Source organism: Micropterus salmoides, unplaced genomic scaffold (assembly GCF_014851395.1).
Source record: "Micropterus salmoides isolate LMB-PRFRI ecotype aquatic unplaced genomic scaffold, ASM1485139v1 Ms_hic_scaffold_22, whole genome shotgun sequence".
NCBI lineage: Eukaryota > Metazoa > Chordata > Actinopteri > Centrarchiformes > Centrarchidae > Micropterus > Micropterus salmoides.
Genome location: NW_024041373.1, coordinates 20,869,134 through 20,889,844, shown reverse-complemented (window position 1 = coordinate 20,889,844; position 20,711 = coordinate 20,869,134). Strand labels below are relative to the sequence as shown.

At 40.4% G+C, this 20,711-nt stretch overlaps 1 protein-coding gene across 2 annotated transcripts in view; it reads right to left on the bottom strand.

Annotated features, from left to right (window-relative positions):
* Positions 1-16,848, bottom strand: part of rgs17 (regulator of G protein signaling 17) — a 29,887-nt gene extending 13,039 nt beyond the window's left edge. The window contains exons 1-3 of one of the 2 annotated variants that reach the window (XM_038737349.1): positions 16,688-16,848; positions 13,780-14,181; positions 8,601-8,731 (exon numbers count right to left, since the gene is read on the bottom strand). In XM_038737349.1, coding sequence (XP_038593277.1) covers positions 8,601-8,731; positions 13,780-13,782 — 134 coding nt within the window. In that variant the 5' untranslated portion in view covers positions 13,783-14,181; positions 16,688-16,848. Of the gene's footprint in view, positions 1-8,600; positions 8,732-11,161; positions 11,294-13,779; positions 14,182-16,687 lie in introns of those variants that run through there. The other variant, XM_038737348.1, reaches the window with a different exon arrangement.
* Between the last annotated feature and the right edge of the window lie 3,863 nt (positions 16,849-20,711).

Below are 20,711 nucleotides of genomic sequence, written 5' to 3'. Positions count from 1 at the left end.
CTTTCCTTCCTCTTGCTGTCTCTTGTCAAAGTCCCCATTGTGCGGCATTAATGGGCTAAGCTAGCCACAGCCCCCCGGCGCACTCACAATACAGCTAAATATACAGGCTGTTCTTCACAGCTGTTTTGCATGTGATGTGTGGATGGAAATAGAAAGCAGCCCAACTAGATAAGGGCCTTGTGTGAGGAAAGGCAAAGAGGGGGTTAGAGGGTATTGGGTGGTGGGGAGGGTTTAAAAAGTAGAGAAAAAAAACGAGGAGAGAAAGAGAGGATGGATAAATAAACTAGATGTAACATGGTGTATGTCGTGACCCATTAACACACACACACTCACCCTCAGTCTCTAAAACTTCACCACAGCAGCAGACAAGATCTCCGGTGACTCACACACTCACACAGATCTCTACCACTTGACTCATGGTATGATAGTAAAAGAAAATGTGACACAGAAAGAATTTGGTGTTCCACAAGGCAAATTATCCCTCCCAGCCTTAACATCAAAACAAATAACCACATAGGGTACTGAAGACAATTTTCTAAGGCTTGTTCTGGAGATCTGACACCGGCATTTGATCGAAAAACGCAGTCACAGAGCACTCACTACGGACCCAGTCCACAAGCTGCCACCACTTCAGATGAAGTGGTGTGAGAGAAGCAGCACATTCACCATTCACTGCCTGAAAACAATGTTTCATTCACTGCTCTCTCCCGGCAGCCACAGTGAGGCAGCTGTAGGAGCCACACAGCAGCTGCTGGTTTTGGTGCCTTGCTCAGGGGCAGCGTGGCACAGCAAGTCTTTGTGCAGTAGTGGGACACTCACTGACACATTTTTTTTTTTATCTTTAATTCAAGAATGTCTACAAGCACATCAGATGAACCAGGTAGAAATTAAAACTTCTCTTTGTCAATTAATCTGTCTATGGCTTTCTCAATTAATCAACAAATCGTTTGGTTTATAAAATGTCCACCACAATTTCCTAAATCACAAGGTGACATATTTAAATAGCTCACTTTGCTTTTGCTTCCAAAACCCAAAGATATTAATTGTATACTGTAATCATAGAGGAAAAGAAAAATAGCAAATATTGACATTTTGAGAAGCTGGAACCAGTGCTGCTGATTCATTTTTTGTCGATCTGCTAATCAATTAATGGACCAATCCTTTCAGCTCTAGTAGGAAATATATGCCTTTTAATACACTGACTGTCTGAAGTGTACCACTAGTAAATATAATTAAATGCTAATGTTTTTTTACTTTGGACAGAGCCAGTAGCTATGATGTTTATGTGTGCGACATAGGGATGAAACAATTACCGGTTTAACGGTAAACCATGGTAAAATTCCCGACAGTTATTATTACCGAGTACCGGGTATGGTTAACCGCGCTGTTATAATCTCACGGCAAACACTGTCCAGCGTCTCCCGGAAGACAACAGTGCGGAGATTTTTCAGTCACTCTGACGTCCGGTCGTATTTTAGTTTTTATGAGAGTGCTGAGGGAAACTTGACTGAAGAAAATAACCATGTAGTGAATGCAGGGTCAGTTAACTTTTAGCTTTGGTTTGTCTCTTTGACTTGCTAACAGCGTGCAAACTGAAACTCTCAGTGTTAGCTGCTCTTGTAAAAACGCTACATGTTGTTCTGTTGCTGTGTGCGTCGTGTGTCGGCAGAGTCTAATCGTCCACAGCGCATGATAAGACGTTACGCTGTTTAGTCAACCAACCAGCATATCTAGAAACGCCACAGACTCCTCTGTATTTATGTCAGTTTTTTATTGCAGTTACTATCACTGTCTTCTAAAGACTTTTTTTCATTTGTTTTCATGTAATTGTGCACGGGGTACCTATATAATATAAATATAAAATCTTGATAGTGCACATTTTTATATGTATAGGTATTTGCTGTTATTTTATTTTTTATGCAAACAAAATGGCAATTGTATTTTTAGTTTTCAATATAAAACTTGTTGAAATGGTTTCAGTGTGTGTATCATTACATTTTAATATTTTTTGGCACAGTTTTACAATACTGTGATAATACTGATAACCGTGATAATTTTGGTCACTATAATCGTGATATGAAATTTTCATACCATTTCATCCCTAGTGCGACATTACTGCAAAACATGTGAAACACAGTGCGATTCTGAGTTTTAGTTGGTTAAAACTAGATAATGTTAGCTTGCCTGCAAACACCGACCAGTTTATAACTACCTGACATAGTTGTAACTTATTTTCAGCCATAAATTTGTAAAGCATATACTGTTGGTTGCAATCTGAAACCTTACTGCTAGAAGCCACTAAATACTACACAACACACCTTTAACTTACATTTACTATAAATACATTTTGAGACTGTAAAACTAAACAAGATAACTTTGTGATAACTTTCATCAACCACTGTATCAATACAACATAATTCAAATAGGCCAGAAGGGAACAAAGCTGAAGAGAATAAATTGAGTGATGGATAACGTTAAGTAGTATAGGCAGTGTAGCACAGACATTTGCAATCAAAAAGCTGATCTACATCAGAAAGCTGATTTGTGTAAACTTTAGTATAACAGATGTAAAACAAGGACAACACATAGCTCTCAGAAGGAGGAGGAGGCGAGAAGCAGCACATATTGGCACAATGGCATCCTGGCTCTGGCTAAATCTACATCTGTCAACTACAGTGGCCCTATCCACACCCTGGAAGAGGAGCTAGTATGAATGAGTGTATTAGTATAATATTATAACATTATATTAAAAGTATATTGTTACTATAATAGTAAACTGTTAGTTTGATATTAATATGTTAATTATATGTTGTTACCACTTACTTACCACTATTATAATATTAGTTCCAGTTACAGCTGTTTCATTTTGGGGTTGTTTTTTATTCATTAACTTTATGCAAGAAAAATGTTCTACATGGTAGTTAGTCTCTAACTTTAATTTTAAGTAGGCTACTAACTTAATAATCAAAGTCAATAATCGTAACTATTTATGCAGAACGATTTGTTCAACATTTGGAAAGTTTGATGTCAAACTTTCCAAATGTTGAAATGTTGAACAGATCAAACAGGCTGTGATTGATCTGTTCACGAAAAGTGACATTGACGAGCGCATCGGCTTTATGAAAAGTTGAACGCGTTTCAATAAAAAGGCACAGATGTAGCTAAATAGCCAGCTAATGTTAGCCAAACCCAAAAGCTGCTTATATTTTCCCTGTCTTCTGTCTTACAGCTTCACCTGCTGACAGCGCATCTTGCTCTTGTTTTTGAGTTGCGGGGCTGTTTAAGCGGCCACAGAGCTCAGTCCGACCATGTTTTGAATGATTAGCATGGTGGAAGGTTACGGTCGGTTGTGCTCGTAAATCAGTTTTCCGGTTCGCACGGATCTATCTTTAGGGGCGTATGAGAGTGAAAGGCTTGCACGGTAGATCCTTGCGCCTAACGTTACACAGAATAGATTAGATTCAAATTTATTGTCATTGTGCATGTCACTGGCACAAAGCAACAAATGCAGATAGCATCTAACCAGAAGTGCTTAAGCAGTAATTAAATAGAATATACATTATTATACAAGTGCAAAGTATGAATGATATGTAAATATAAATTAGGGCTGGGCATGTTAATGCGTAAACGCCGACAATTGTTTTTTAATCGCACATTAACGCAGTTTTTTGAAATTATTATTTCCGTTATTATTATTATTATTAAGTCCGTTGCTCACTGGCTCTGAATACACATAGGCCTACAGTCAAACCATGGGTCACAGGAGAGTTGGGATGTTGATCAGCCTGCAAATAACCCTCCCAAACAAGCAGCGGAGAGAGGTTTCGCCAGGTTCTCTCAGGTGAACAGAAGGGGAGACTGCGCTCCGCGAGCGAAGGCAGGCGCTGTATGGATATTAACCATGGCAACGGCTTCTGTGCGCTGCACAGCCGTAGCCTTTTTAACTTAAATTAAAATTATACATAGGCTAACTTTACGTGATAGGCCTGCATTTAGTTTTGCGGGGATGCTCTGCCATGTGAATTCCCCCCTGTTGAGGTCCTGATAACTATTTAGATTCTGGAAACTCACGAACAGCGAGGATCAGTCTCTCTTCCAATGATTTGTGCTGTGCGTCGCGTACAAAAAGTTCAAAACCCCGTCCCCCTTAGTAACTGTTGCTAAGTCCGACAAACCATTGGCGCTGCCACTGTCTGTTACTGCACTCCCCGGAGAAATATTGTCAGAATTGTTGGAAAAAGCGATCTCATAAAGAAGCAGACAGTTTTGCAGTTGCGTTATAGATTTTAAGGTTGTATTCAGGCTGTCAAACTGACTCAAACAGACGAGAAAAAAAATTTAAGATAGAAGCTAAAGTCTAACACTTACACAGTACAAGTGAACCACGGCACCCCCCGACGACTGAGACAAAAGACAACGATATAAACGACAACAACACTGTTCCTGTAAAGCTGGGTAGGCCTCTATTCATTATTACATTAATTAAAAAAGCAGAACAGTAGGGCTTTATTACCTTACATTCAGTAGGAAGTTAGCTAGCGTTAGCTAACTAAAAAACATTAGGAACAATCCACAGCCGACATTTTTCTGGATTTATTTCAGGTTTTTAAAAGAGAATAAATCGTACTTCTCCTATCAACCTCTCTGGGTAGCGACTGTAATTATTACAAGTGACCCAGGAAAAGCGTATGACCATATCTTAGAAAAATACAGCCAAAAAAAGCTAGAAAACGACTCCTTTTGCATTAGTCAAATGAGCGCAGCCATGAAAGTGTCGGACCTCAGTTAGAGCGAGTCCTATACTGTGCTGTGATTGGCCAGCTGCGTATTCGGGGCGTGGCTTACCGAATGGTCAATTCAACTTCGGCAGCAGGCGGGTGTGTACGTGAGGCGAGTACGACCGCGACAGTTTCACGGGAACGCACCCGCTTGTCGCTACACCTTGTGCTCGACCACTTCACCTCACTGTAACACACTTGCTACTGAACATAGACAATTTTCTGCTGCTCCCTGATAAAAGAAAAATGTTTCTGCTGATACCTGCTCAGAAAAAATCCCAAGAAAACTGGACTCTGATGGTAACTTGTTTTAACAAGCTAGATAAAAGGTAATTCCCTGGCAGTGGCAAATAGCTTTGGTTTAATATTTGATTTGATTACATTAATGTTAAAGTTGAGATTTACAAGAAATATTTTATTGCTACTGTGTAAAGGGAAAACTGCTGGTAAAAAGCACCTTATTTGTTTAAAGTGTTTGCAAACCAAATGTTATTGCACTTTTGTGTATATAGCAGTACATTTAAAAAATGTACATACGAAAGTGTGCAATACACTACTTTAGAATTCATTATTTAATTTTGCACATAACAATGCGATTAATCGCGATTAAAAATTTTACTCGTTGCCCAGCACTAATATAAATATATGTATACATGAATATCTAATGCTACTGGTAAATACAGGCTATGAACAGGTTATGATTATGGCAGTACGGTATGAATAACTATATAATATGTACATAGTGCAAATGTGATTATTGTGGGGATTATACAGTATGTACAGTAGGAATGTCTATGTCTAGGAAATGATTTACAGTCTATACAGAATGTGCAGTACAAATGTACAGTAGTGCAATGGTATGCTTAGATGAAAGGTGCAGTTAATAGTGCAGTGGTGTCAAAGTCCATTATGGCAGTGCAATTGGTAAGTGTAGCTGATTCAGTCCAGGGGAGGATGGTGAGTATGTGTGTGAAGGGGGGTGCGGCGTTGCGGGGCAGAGTTCAGCAGAGAGACAGCTGTAGGGAAAAAGCTGTTCCTGCGCCTGGTGGTTTTTGTCCGTAGGCTCCTGTAGCGCCTCCCAGAGGGCAGGAGGGCAAACAGTCTGTGTGCTGGGTGGCAGGAGTCTTTTCTGATGTGTATTGCTTTCCTAAGGCAACGCTTCCTGTAGATGTCCTTAATAGCAGGAAGTGAGGCTCCAGTGATGCGCTGGGCGGTTTTTACCACCTTCTGCTCTCGATGGTGCAGTGGTATAAGTTCACCAGGATGTCTGAAGAGAGGTGGTTTTTCTTCAGAGTCCGCAGGAAAAAGAGGCGCTGGTGAGCCTTCTTGACCAGGTTGGAGCAGTTAGTCGTCCAGGCGAGGTCCTGTGAGATGTGGATCCCCAGGAATTTGAAACTGGTCACACGCTCCACCGTTGATGTGGATGGGTGGATGAGTGTCAGCATTCCTCCTGAAGTCCACGATGAGTTCCTTAGTCTTCTTGGTCTTGAGCAGCAGCTTGTTGTCGGCGCAATCACCGTGGTGTCATTTGCAAATTTGATGATGGTGTTGGAACCATGTCCAGATCTGCAGTCGTGGGTGAAGAGGGAGTAGAGGAACAGACTCATCACACAGCCTTGTAGTACGCCAGTGTTAAGGGTGAGGGTGGAAGAACAGTTGTGGTCCATCCGAATATGTTGGGACCTGTTGGTCAGAAAGTCCAGTAACCAGCTGCAGATAGAATCACTGATGCCCAGATCTGTGAGTTTGGTGATTAACTTAGAAGGGATAACAGTGTTAAATGCTGAGCTGAAGTCTATGAACAGCATTCTAATGTATGTGTCACTATTGTCCAGGTGTGAGAGGACAGAGTGCAGTGCTATGGAGACTGCATCTTCTGTCCTCCTGTTTTTATGGTAGGCAAATTGGCAGGATTTGAGATGTGCCAGGACCAACTGCTCTAAGCACTTTGTGATGATGGGGGTCCGTGCTACTGAGCAGTAGTCGTTGAGACAAGTTGGAGTGGAGTGTTTTGGCACTGGCTCGATGGAGGTGGATTTGAAGCAGGTCAGCACAACAACAACAGTCACTGATGACCTAAATGCCTTGCCACATACATCGGGGGTTGGTCTTGCAGCACAGAGTCTGTCCCCTCAGGCCACACTTTTAATGTCCTCACTGTCGGTTTCACATGTTGGATGAGTGGTGAATACTTAGGGTAATAAAAACCTATGATAATAACTCACTACGTCCTACCTGTCTAGTAATATTGGCTATGCAATATAAATAAATATGTTCACCCACACTTTTACCGTAAAAACTCTTTGGACAAAAAGGATGTTCACATTGACAAAAATATCTACAAAATGTAATACCTTGTGAAATGGCAATTAAGACTTTTTAATACTTCTTAATGGCCTTAATTTTCACTAAATTTATTTATTACCTTTTAAGACTTTTTAAGACCCTGCGGACACCCTGGTGAAGAGTAAAATCATCCTGTATACTCCCATAACACACCTTTACCACAGTCCTGTACCATATATTGTTCCAAACATTCAACTACCAAAAACCTATTTCTCTGCCTGCAAAATCACTGGCATGGACTCCAAAGGACCCATGGTAATCAATGGTCATTTTATCTCACCCCAACACAGTCCATACCCAAGGTGAGACAGATAAATATAGACTGCAGCAAATACAAAAACAGTACAGAATAAGTGATGCTCAACAGTGGAATACAAATAATGAAGTACATTTGATGGGGATTTTGCCCTAAAACTGACTTAACATCTGGCGTCATTGCTCAACTATGAAAACTTCTAGGTTTCAGATTTCTAGGTAACTCAGCATCAGTGTAACATCACAGATTAGGCAGCACAATTAAGAGCAGGATCAACTGTTTGTTTTTTTTTTTTTTGTTTCCTAATACAACTAGCACTGTTTAAAAAATATTAAGGTGTAGATTGAATGTTAAGAGCCAGTGGCTTTCCCTCATTAAACACAATAACAATACAAAAAAGATAAAAATAAAAATTGGCTGTTTAATAATACAATATTTAAAGGAGCTGTATACTTGGTATCTCTCTAGTTATATGATTTTATGATTATCAAATATGGTTCCAACACTGCTTTTAGCTGGATGATTTTTTTTTTAAAGGCAGCTTCAGAACTACCCCAGTCAATGCATCAAAAGCAATGTTGCCAATTCCTCTCCAATCAAAAAAACTAATAAACTATAAACATGCTAAAGGTCACCAGATGATGTTGTGCCACAAAGTCCCTACATCCTACAAGCCCCTGCTTTTGGATAGCTCTTTATAAAGTGGCTATACTGTAGTTAACAATTGGCTATGGAGTGCTTATTTACACATCCAGTAGTTATGGAGCAACATCATTCATTATAATTAATTTGGCGTTGTGTTTATGTCTAATATTCAATTTCTTTTAGCTCTGTTTTGGTCTCTACCAACTCCTCACTGAGTTCACCAGATAATCCCTAACTGTATCTGTCTGCCGTTTGGTGCTGAGCAGGTGGTGTACAGTGGGTTTTTAGAGCTTTTTCACAGTAAACAGCTGCCTACAGCAAGTGAAAACAATACTATGAGAGCAGTGAGAGTAATCAGTAAAATAGTTGGACAGCTAAACAATGAGCTGAAACTCACTATAAAGCTCTGTAAAGCCGAGGGAAGCAGCAGATTCAAGTGATAATTCTCTGTAGTTTAATCACTACAAGTGATGCCTTTCACAGTGTCATTTGATACACTGTTATTCGAAAAATATTGATTAGAGCTGCTATAAGCACAGAATTCGGTATAATATGGCAGTTTAGTATTTTCTTACCAGAGACACTTGCAGCAGCCGCACCAGCAGAGGCAGCAGGTGTTGGGCCGGGGCTGTCCAGGGGCCTGGGGTGGGGCCTCGATGTGTGCCGCCTGCCTTTTTCTCATCTCCACTCCACTCACACTCCGGGGCTTCACAATGAACACACACAGAAATAAACACAGTTAACTAGCCTTCAAATGAATAATAATATAACAGAGAGACCAGTTCCAAATTTGCTCCCCATGTTTTACTTGTGGCTCACCAGTAAATATATCTTTTTTAGAGAAGGAAAAAGAAATGGTGTGAGTTAGTGTGTGTGTGAAAGAGAGATGAAGCAAGAGAGAGAGCACTCGAGCAGGACAGAGAGGATTCCCTTCCTTGTACGGTACGAGGGTTTCTGGCATTAAGCCAAGCTTTTTACTTGGCTTTGACAGACACCTCACATACATTTCAATGGGCACAGAGACATAACAGGGAAGCAGGGTCTACACATCACGCACAGACCTTTTTTTTATATAATCTATGCAGATATGTGCAACAAATACACAAATTCATGCATGCTCATATTAACCCATCCAGCTCTTTCTATATTCATCGTCTGTCCAGCCTGAATCCTTTGCACAGGCAGGAGATGAGGATTTAAACCGGGATACACCACAGGTGTACACACCTAATGTATTTTATATAGTGACTATGACACTAAATGTACTGCTGTTGTCTGATGGATTTTGTTTTAAATGAGACAAGTGCCTCTTTCCATTGCAGATATCCAGTATTGATGTTTCGGTTTCTGAAATTAGCTCTTTGGTTACACTTCAGTCAACAGTTAGCATGGCTGTGAGGCTGAACTTACCACAGTGGTGCTTTGCACTGAATGCTAACGTCAGCATGCTAACAATGACAATGCTAACATGCTGCTGTTGCGTTTTAGTGTGAATATGTCATTTTAGGCATTTTGTGGAGGTGGTTAACTAAAGAGCTCCTACAAAAAGTTATATAATGTTATTGAGTGGAAGGCTCAGAGGCCTTCAGGACTAAAAGATAAGCAGGAAGAAACTATACACTCTAATTTGATAAAATCTCACTTTCAGCTGCTCCTTATGTATGGACTGTGCAGTGTTTGCCAAAACTTTCCATTTGAACAGTTTAGCAAGACTTTCATGAGCCACTTCTCTGCCACTGCAGCTACACTTGCAAATGTTTTACCTATCAGCCTCAAGTAATAAAAGTGTACACCTAACAACTACGTAGTCCCGCTTTATTCTCCCTTAATGTCACTGTGGGCAGTCCTGTGCTGGTCATTGCATGGGGTTTTTTCTGGCCTTCAGAGAGCCTTTGAAGGTGAATGAAACAGTGGATTTGGCCTTACAGGTAGAAGAGGTGTGAAGAGCCACTTTTAGAAGAGGTGTGAAGAGCCACTTTTAGGCCCCATCCACACTACTCCGTTTTAGTTTACAAACAAACAAAATTAAAACAAATACGATCTCTGTCCACACCAGCGTTTCCACTGCGTTTTGGAGTTGAGCTCCGTCTACATTAAAACGACTGAAAAAGCACAGCTAGGACCCATTCAGGTGTACTGGGCATGCGCGTGCCAGTGTAAACATGAAACAGATGGTCTATTCCGTAGTTACAGAAGATTTGGCGAAAGAATAAATAAAGACTAAGCATCAGACCAGGTTTTTATTTGTTGCATGGATCAATAACGAGCTGGGACTGTTACTGAATGTAACACAGGAGGGTGGCGGCAGAAAACAGACTGGGAGTTGTTGCAAAGTAAACGGTGACATGCACAGTACAAGTGTAGGCAGATGAGTGTTATTTGCACAGTACAGAATATTTTAATAAAAATATGATGTCAAAAACCCGGTCAGCAGTATTGTGTTTCTGCTGTGCAAGACCCAATAAGAGAGCCGTGCGAGAGCGGCTGCGTCATCGTTTCTAAAGTCCTCCGTTTTGGCCCATCTTTACTAAAACGCCCTCCGGAGTTTTGAAATGCAAAACGTGGTCGGCAGCGTTTCCAAACTTCTCTGTTTTAGGTCTTTCATCGTTGTATTCTGGACGGGAAGTGCAAACGTAGCAAAAGGTCTGCGTTTTAATTCGAAAACGCAGTAGTGTGGATGGGGCTTTAATGTCACACAACAGCCCTGACACGACAACAAACACTTAAATGAAAAGGACTCATTCGAATGCCTGAGATAATGGTAGTATACAGTCCAAGTAGTAATGCTGTTTTTCATATTCCTCCAAGTGGAAGATAATACTTTTTTCTTATGAAAATGCGGTTTTCTTATGATCTAAACAGGCCGGGAAAACCCTTATCCCACTGTGCAGTTAGCTTACACTATAACAGCGCTGTCAGGTAGTCCAACAGCCAAATCTACAGCAAGAAACACCACGAAGATACGAAGAAGCTAAGGAGAGGATGCCATGTCAAAACAAATTCCTCTTTTGTTAACAGATGGACGAGAAAATAATGAACATAGACATTATTTCACCAAGGGAGGTAGCGTGAAAAATGAATTTCAGGTTTGTAGTCTGTGAATCAAAAGTACGCTTAAATTAAACAGAACTCTTACCTCTAGAGTCATGGTTCAAATTAAACTCCACCTTAAACACTTAAAAATCCAAATAAAAATAACTGCGCTCCAGTACCAACAGAGGAGCCTTCTCTCTTCGTTCTCGTTCCCTCTACCCTGCACACACACACACACACACACACACACACGATTTACTACAATGATGATACATGGCAGGTAAGCCCGAGACAACCAGTGTGATATGCAAATGTCGTCGCCTGGCCAGTGGAGTGGCCATCAGTTATTCAGCGAACAGGCATCATCCGTGGAAAGATGCTGCTAGATGCAAACGACAGCGAGGGAAGGGCTTTGTTCTAAACCCGGTGAAGGAGGGCGCATTTACAGGTCATGCAAATATGGAGTGGAAATACAAATACACAGAGATGGGGGGGGGTGAGATGATGAAAAAGAGATTTAGATCTGCAATACGGGCATTGGGCTGTTTATTGACATGACAACCCTCACCTTTTCCACCTTTTATTAATTTATACATCATTTGTAATTGCTTGAGGAAGCAACAATTGGAACTACCAAAATATTGATTGTCATATCTAACACAGTCCAATTAATTAATCCAATCACCCAGCTTTGAAGCATCCACCTTTTTGTGCAGGATGACACATGGTGACAAAAAGGTTAATAACACTATAACAATTCAAAATTATTTGTTTAAGGCAGGTGTAGCACTTCGCTTCATGTTTGGTAGGCATAGTAGTCCCTACTTTTTTCAAATTTATGTTCCCAGGAGAGAGCGGGAGAGTTCGCTCTGTAGATCAGTTTTAATCCTCAGTTTTGCAATAAAAAAATAGACTCACCCCCTGATTTACCAAGGCAGGCGCACACCAGAGGCCTCTACTATGAAGCACCGTTTGTGGTTAGCGAGGTAACTTCGGGTTCAACCCTAGGTTTTCAGGGTAAGGACGATGGTTCACTTCTTACCGGGGTATATTACATAATTGAAAGTGTTTCTTTTTTATTGGTCTGTTCCATACCGCCGAGGTTGCAGCTGGAAGAATAAGGCTAAAATTGTCATACAGGCCATAAGAATACATCTAAGCAACACATTCATTTAATGGAACACACAAATGTAATTATAGTCAGAGCTACTCGTGCCTTAATAATGGGGCAGTGATATTATAAGCCTATTAACGTGTGCATTCACACAGTTGGCGATCTTTTGTCAGCGGTCCTTCCTGCATGTGGCAGCTGCAGCTGTGTTGCTTTTAGCCTGGATTATGTGTTTAACTTCTTCGTGTTTGTCTAATATTATACTTTGCTTTTCATTTGTAAAATAGGATGCTATGCTGCCAGTAGACTAGTCCATGTTTACAAATGGTGGTCATATGCGGTAAAACCCTTTTATATGAACGAGCTTATGGCTAGATCGGGAAAACCTGGGCTGACAGCAGTCGATGACTGTCAGCCATCAGCAATCTATCCTTAGCCCTTCAATTCGGAGGAGGAAAAATCCACAAAAAAATGCCCCAAAACTCTTTAATGGGGCATACAGCAGATGCACTGCGGTGCTCAACAGTTTTGTTCTTATGTCATACCTTTCAAAAGATATAAAGATTGTGCTAATGACTTAGGTTTTGCTGATAACTTTGTGAACTGTGAGGCTTTACATACAGACAGCTATGTGCCTGACCAATCATGTCCTATCAATGGACTTAGATGCAGATTGACTTCAGGCAAGGTCTAAGAACTTCTCAAGGATGACCTGAGGAAACAGTATGCATCCAAGCTGAATTTATAATGTCTAAATAAGTATGAAGGAATTTCTGTGTTGCACTTTGTCATGATTGGGTAGTGCTTATAGGCTGATGGGGGAGTTCTTTAGGTTATCACAATCTTACTAGTTTCACAAAACAAATCTTACATCCACTTGCTAGCTTTTTATGGCACTTTCAAATTAATTTTGTCATGTTTCAGAGCGGATGGAAATGGACCACGAGATGCGGTTAAAAACTCTTGAAAAAGCAAGTAATTAAACCTTGATATTTTTTCCAAGGTCTACAGTGAATTTTCACACTCAACAGATATATTGAAGAGACATTTGTGGAAAAGAATAAGACGTTTATTCCACAAAATCATTTTTGAAACACTTTTTTTGGGGGGGGGGGGTTTACAATTTTTTGTCAATTATTAGGATCAAAAGCTTTCAGCTTTAAATAGTTGCAACATCAATGAGCAGCAGAGTTATATAAATAGCCACTCTTTGTTGCAAAGCAGATTTGAGGGGCCGTCTATTATAATACAGGATCTGATAAGTTGGGCTATATCGGGAGTGCAAAAGCTCTGGGCTGGAATAACTATGCTAAACGAATGTTGTTTGTTCTGCAGAAATTAGAAAACCTCCAAAACCTCAATCATAAATTGTTCACATTTCCATTCGCATGTTGATTTTTAATTTGATTATTTAGCTGCATGGTGTTTTACATTGAGACATATTACACCTCTTTGAGGAAAACATGAAGCAACTCAAACTTTTTTCTTTATCTTTTCAAACACAATTGGGCGACTATTACATCCCTCTCATTCAATCAACGTAAACATGGAGACTACTAGAAATAAAAACAATAACGCAACACAATCATACTGACAGAAGTCAAACTTACCATGAATTAGTGAGTTCCTAAAAACAGGTCAGACAGAGCAGTCATGGTGTGAGGTAATAGGTTGCTGGACAATAGCAGGCTGGTTGACGGAGTGGCTGACTGGTGGACTGTCTTAGTGTCTGTTTGGCTAACGGACAGGCTGTTTGGCTTGCTGGAGACGCAGGGCAAGGCGAGGAGCTTCTTTTCACCACAGGGAAGAGAGGTTACTGCTCTCACCATCCCTGACCGACAGGCACAGAAAGGGACACTAGAGCTGAGGTGAAACGTCTGCTTCCTGTCCTTGTTTCCTTATTTCGCTCGCTCCTTTTGCTTCACTCGCCGCCGTCTCCTACGCTGCCGTGGATCTCGGTGAAAGGGTCATTTATGGACTGGAGAGTACAGGGAGCAGTGAAAGTACAGCATCTGAAAAAACACACGGGGCAAACAAAGACAGGAGCATTTTATCCACCGAGTAAAATAAAGGTGCAGCCATTTAATATATCCACTGTTTACATAATGTGTACAGTGGCAGATGCTACAGGGAGAGCAGAACCTGATTTTCAATACACTACAGACTGCATCACAACACATATGTAATCTAATATCAGCTAATATTCATTTTTCAACATAAACACTTTAAAAAAGAATCCCTTAAATTAGTTTTGTCACCAGAATTGTGATTTAATAAATTAATAATAAACTTAATCAACCTGTCAGTGCTTTCTAATGGACAAACTACGTAAAGGCCACACTGTTTAAGGGCTGAAACAATTAAATGACTAAACAAGTAGTCAATGAATGAACAAAATCATTCTTCAACCATTTTGGTCAACGGTTGATCATTAATCATGTCTCTATTGTTTTCTTCTTGTCAAAAAGTTATTTTAAGATGCTTCCATATGCTCTGGAAAACTGTAATTGGGCATTTTTCAAATTTAAACAAATTCTAAAAATAAATAATTAAATGACAGCTTAATCAATAATGACAACAATAGTTTGGTGCAACCCTCTACTGTTTCTAAACTGCCTCAAACATATATTTTCTGCTCTACAATGTTCTTGTTACTTATTGGCCAACATACACACAATAGCAGTATACTATCTGTGAGAGGCTACGGGATGTGGTCAAAATAAGATGAAATAAACCAAATCAGGAAATGAACCAAATGCAGTAAATGATTGATGATGCTGTCATCATCATTACATTTTCCCATCACTGGTTCCACAACCCAACACTCAATCACAGTCAGATGCCATTTTATAGTTTGTGTCCCTGAAGGAAAACTGACTGAAGGCTACAGAGCCTCCGTGGTTGCTTTCTTGCTGCATGTTTTCATATAGGAATTACTGTTCCAACAACTTGCTTACTCAAAACAGCAGCTCAAGTGTTGAAATGGTGATCTCAATACTGGAGACCCTTTATGTTACTAAAATCACTATTAGCAAGTAAAAGACACTGAAGAAGAACGGAAGAAAGTACAGATAATCTCTAAATTATTAAACATTTGAGTGATCTTTAAAATTACATTTACAATTAAACATCCTTATTTATAGTAGGTTCTCGGCCCATTATGTTTCTGTGAATTCTTACTTGAATTTCATTTATCTTTAGCTTGCTTCAACAAGTGAGAGCTTGTAGCACAAATCAAAGCTAAGAGTTCACATGGCTTAGCGTAGCTACCATCCCTCCTATATGACACAGCACGCTGTCTCAATACTGTTCTACTGTAAAACCATTCCTCTACAGAAAGAAGCATCAATACTGTATCTAGTCATGCTAGTTTAAACTGGTTTGAAAACAAACATGTCCCTTGTAAGTTAAAAGTATAATGAACGATTTTGCATTGCTGGGTGTGAGAGTTTTAACTGCCTGTTCCCAGGAGGAAGACGGCCACAGATTAACTTAAGTAACATGGTTCCTAAAAAAGAGAGAAAGAGAATTACCAAAATGCTGGGGGGGGGGCAGCATCCTTATGATGCCTTTCTGTATTATGTCTGAGCTGGAGCCTGAGTCTGGTCCAGCCTTGTTAACAATCAGATATCACTCAGTGTCTTTAGGGATCATTAAAGTGCTACTTAACCCGGCCACTGTAGACACTAGTACTCTGAGTTTCAATGTTATACATAGATACATCTTCAAGTAAAAATCTCCACCCTACAAGCACATAACAACGATCTCAAATACGTTGATAAGCCTGCTGGTAATCTATGAAACCTCTCTGAATGAAAAGGCTGAATGAGATGTAGTGGCATCATCACCTGGGCTCCTCTGACTCAACACACCCATGGGAAACTGCAGTGTGGGTGCTCCCTCAGCTGTGCACTACGTGATCTCTTTCCAATGCATGACAGCAGAGGAAAATGGGAGGGGAGGAGGGGGTTGGGGGTTAACTAAGTCTAAAGCAGTAGCAAAATTAACTTTAAAGTGACGAGAAGTTGACGAGATAGTTTTCAGTGGATGCGCGGATCTGTTGCATCCGCCTTAAGGCCTGTGCATATCTTCAGATTAAAAAAGTAGTCAGACTCATCGGACCCTGCTCTCTCCCTCTGTGTACTAGCTCTGCTGGCTAGCTGCTGGGTGTTTTGCATGGTTTCTCCTGCAGCTGCCCGAACCATCTGAGCTCAGCCGCTGCAGGTCCGGTGCAGCCCGGGAGAGAGAGAGGAGAGAGAGACAGATCTCCCTCCCAGCTGACACCACGGAGTGATAAAGCTGTTAGAGAGAGAGGGCTGCACACTGCTGACTGTCGGCACCGAAATCGTCCATAAATCAAACACCACCCACTTTCTACTTGCTAGCTTTAGCCGACAGATCCGCTATCTCTCGCAGTGAGAGGAGGAGGAGGTGGCAGCTGAGCAGGAGCTAGCGCCGTGCTAACGTCAGCTAGCACAGCCCGTGTGGAGCATTAGCACAGAATAATCAGCATCTTACCCCTTTCTGTTGGGCTGTCAGTGTCCTAGGGTGATAGGTGTGAAAACGTGATGTCCAGATGCTTATTTAACGACATCGTAAATGGGAATCCTGCGGTGTAATGTCCATCGCCGCTGTTTTTCTGCCATCCGCCCCACTTCAGCACCGAACGCCGCCGAGCCAGAGCCCCTGGATGCACTGCGCAGGCGCGCTGCCACTGCTGCTCTGTGCCTGCAGAAGATGCACTGCTGAGGCTCCACACACAGTTTAATGCACGGAGGGTCACATTACATCTCTGCTGTAAAACAACTAAGCTCCAAACACAGAATATTTACATTTAAAAACTAGCTGCATTGAGTTTATTCAATAGAAAACTTTTCCACAACACAAATTCATCACCTGTCTTGGAGAAAGAGAATCTCAGTAAGGTGGTATTGGCCACTATTCATCCTAGAGGACATTTATCCTCAGGTTATAAACCCGTAAAGAATTTAAAAAAACGCCTCCATAAACTCACACAAGCTTGTTTTGCATCAGAGCAATTTCTGTAAGAAAGAGTCTCTTCAGCAATGTTAGGCTACATACATTTATTGTTACAACATTTTACAAGAGGGTGTCACTTCTGTCAAATCAAATCACATACTATTTTGCATTATTCCTCTTGATTCTTCATATATATCCTTCTATTGTGTTTTGTATCTCATTTGTTTAACATTTGCTGTTTCACTCTGAAGCACATTGAGTTTACCTGGTTATGAAATGTGCTATAGCCTACAAATAAAATTGATAAATAGTAGTGTGCCTATTCAGTGAATTTATAACGAGCTTATCATCCTTTATGATGTATATATATTTGCCATTTTTTATAACAACTATACAGCATAGTCTTAGAGTGCATTATATATATTTGCATGTGGCTATGTGGTTGTTGTTTATAAATTTAGTGACACTTATCAGCAGGAACATGGAAATACACAATTAATATCTACAATAGACTGTTTTCTGCTCTCCTGGTACATGACTGTTAAACAAACAGAAGAAATAACCTGCACAGGGCTGTATGGATCACTCCAACAAATCAGCTGAGACTGTGCCGGTTTTTCATGATGTAGAAAATGCTGAAATGTGAAATGAAGATTCTTCAGAGACAGATTATGAAAACATCTTCGTTGTGATCTGTTTTAAATTGGCAATCATTTTGTTTGAAGTCAGGTGGCAAGACCTGTAAATGGGTGTTGTCACAGCTGCAGCAAAGTACTGCAGAATCCAAAGCTAAAGGTATAATTGAAACCAATACTAGAAACTGCCGAACAAGATTAATAATTTCAGTCATGACTGTTGTTTCAGTCAACACTTAACTGCTGAGTACAGTTTCTATCAATAAATCCACTCATTTGTTCATTTATCTCTGTATATTATCAGAGCTCTGTGTAAGAAGGCACACCATCCTTTTCTGACTTTGTTATACTTTTTTTTGTAGCTTACACATTCACGCGTCATCTACTCAGTCAAAGTCACACTTTCAAGAATAAATCATTATTGCTGAGAACATCTGAATTAGTCTCTCTCTGTTTTTTATTGGATGTTTCACTGAGTCAACATGCATCTGCAGCGTGAACGTGAAGCAGAGAATCTCCTGTTCAACTATATTTTCCTACCATTAACACAGGGGGGCACCAAATCTCTGTTTTCTGTCTCTCTCTCTCTCTCTCTCTCTCTCTCTCTCTCTCTCTCTCTCTCTCGCTCTCTCACACACGCACACAGTGTTCTGATGCAGCAGTGACAAATCTGTGTGTGTGTGTGTGTGTGCATTAAAGAAAATTACAAGAACATTATTACTGTTAAAGTGACAATTAGAGTCTTTTGTCTGACAAATAACACATTTTGTTTGCTAACATAACAGACAAGGGTGCATAAAGACGGCCAGCTCCTGGTTTGGTGCTTTTCAAATTGATTCTTAAGGCAGAGCCATTTATAAAAGGACAAAAGTGAGCACTGCATTAAAAATTTACTGGAATGGATGTACATAACCTGTTGATTTATGTCTGCTAATCCTCCAGTTTTATGCATCTGACACACTCAGTATTTAGATATGAAGAAATGGGGCTCTCTAGAGAGAGGATGTTGAAAAGGTCATGAGAGAGAAGCCAAGATGGAACATATGTGTGTTCCTTGACACCGTTGGCTAATTAATGGGGATCTGAAGTGCATCAACTCTTTTCTTCGTGCACTGTGGAGTGTTGCACTTATTTGCTTGTGAAAAGGTTGAGAGCAACAGAAGTATGGCTCTGCTTCATTGTGGCTCTCAAACATGCAGCAGTGAGAAGATAGAGGGAAACGTTTAATAAACAAGACGTGGGAACACATATCTGTGCGAGAACACATTTCTGAATTTATATACTCATGCACATGTTATGGGTTGTGATTAAGCAAGAAATGAGTGTGCGAGCATCTGTGTTTGTAAAGGAATCAGTATAGGTGGTTGTGCATGTGGATGTTAGTTTGAGAAACAGAAAGAGGGAAACAACATTTACGGGGCCGCGATGCTTTTAACAGAACTGCTAGTCGGAATGCCTGTGGAAACCACCCCTCACTGCCTGCGACAATTTCTGTAACTTTCCAAAACTGACAGTCGATTATTCACATCCACTTTATGTGGCGATTGACCAGGTGTGCGGTGACGAGAAGGGTTGGAACTTCTCTTCTCAAGCCGTCATTTTTCATTCTTTAGACAATCACTTTTTGGGTGTTTAAACAATTATCAAGTCTCAACTCTCTCTTTGACAGCTGCTTTTCACCCCGCCTTCCAGTACGGAACAACTGTAAACACTTCTGACTTTTGACCTGGCTGGACGACATGTGATACAAACTAGTTCTGTTCAACCGTGAGGTGACCCTTAGAGTCTACAGCCATGCAAGCAGCTCTGTAAGGCTATGGCCTACTTAGGCAGGGTAGTGCTAAATGCTAATGTCAGCATGCTAACATGCTAACAATGGCCATGCTGTTTAGGAGGTCAAATTTTACCATGTTTGCTATCCTAGTTTAGCGTGTTGGCATGCTAATGTTTGCTTATTAGCACTAGCTACAAACTTGAACACATTGGAATTTTTGACCTGATGATAATGCTAAAAGAAAAATTAGGGACTCACTAAAGTGATTTGGATATGTCATGGGAAACATGAATGTAGAAACTTTTGTGGCAATTGTTGAGTTTTAAAAAGTTACAACAAACTTAATGTACTCCAGTGTTTCAGTGCTTTCCTTCAAATGTAAACCTGCAGGATTTTAGGCCAAACGATTGCATTAGAATGTTGATTAAACCATTGTTTATATCCTCTTTGTAATGTAAAGAAGACGGAGACCTCTTTGTTTAGTGCCAGAAGGACAGTTTTTTGACTGTTTCATTGACACTTAAGATAGGGTGTCAACCATTTTGTAGACAAGCCCTGTTGTTCTCCATGATTAGTTTAGAGCAAAAGACTGTTTATTCCTGTAGATTGAAGGGGGTTTCACGTCTGGGAATTGGCGCTCTTTTGTTCGACCAAAAGTAACATAGAGCAGTAAGGTACACCCTTCCTAATTGGGTGACGAAGAAGTAACCAAACGACCAATGGCTATGGTCCTGGGCCATTTGGAGGAAAAGACCCGCCCACATACCTGGAGGATATTAACAATTCATTTTGCGAGAATCAGGACTGTAAGCTGTAAATCTGAAAAGAGGAACAACTTTCCAGTCCACTGCAGTGTTTTTGTTTTGTTGTTTGTTCTGTAATGCCATCTTGTATTCACCTATTTTTTATTAAATTTTCTTGTTAATTTTCATCGGATCCAGCCTCTCCTTTCTCAAAATCTGAAAAAAAACGCAACACAATCCATCTCGTAGATGTTGAGATTTTACACTGAATAAGTGAAAACTTGGACCTGGTGGTGGCAATATATGAATAGTAGAATATCATGAGTGTGCAAAATATCATGGCAATCCATGTAACAGTTATATTTCAGTCTGGACCAACAGACCGACATTGCCACTGGCGTGGCTATAAG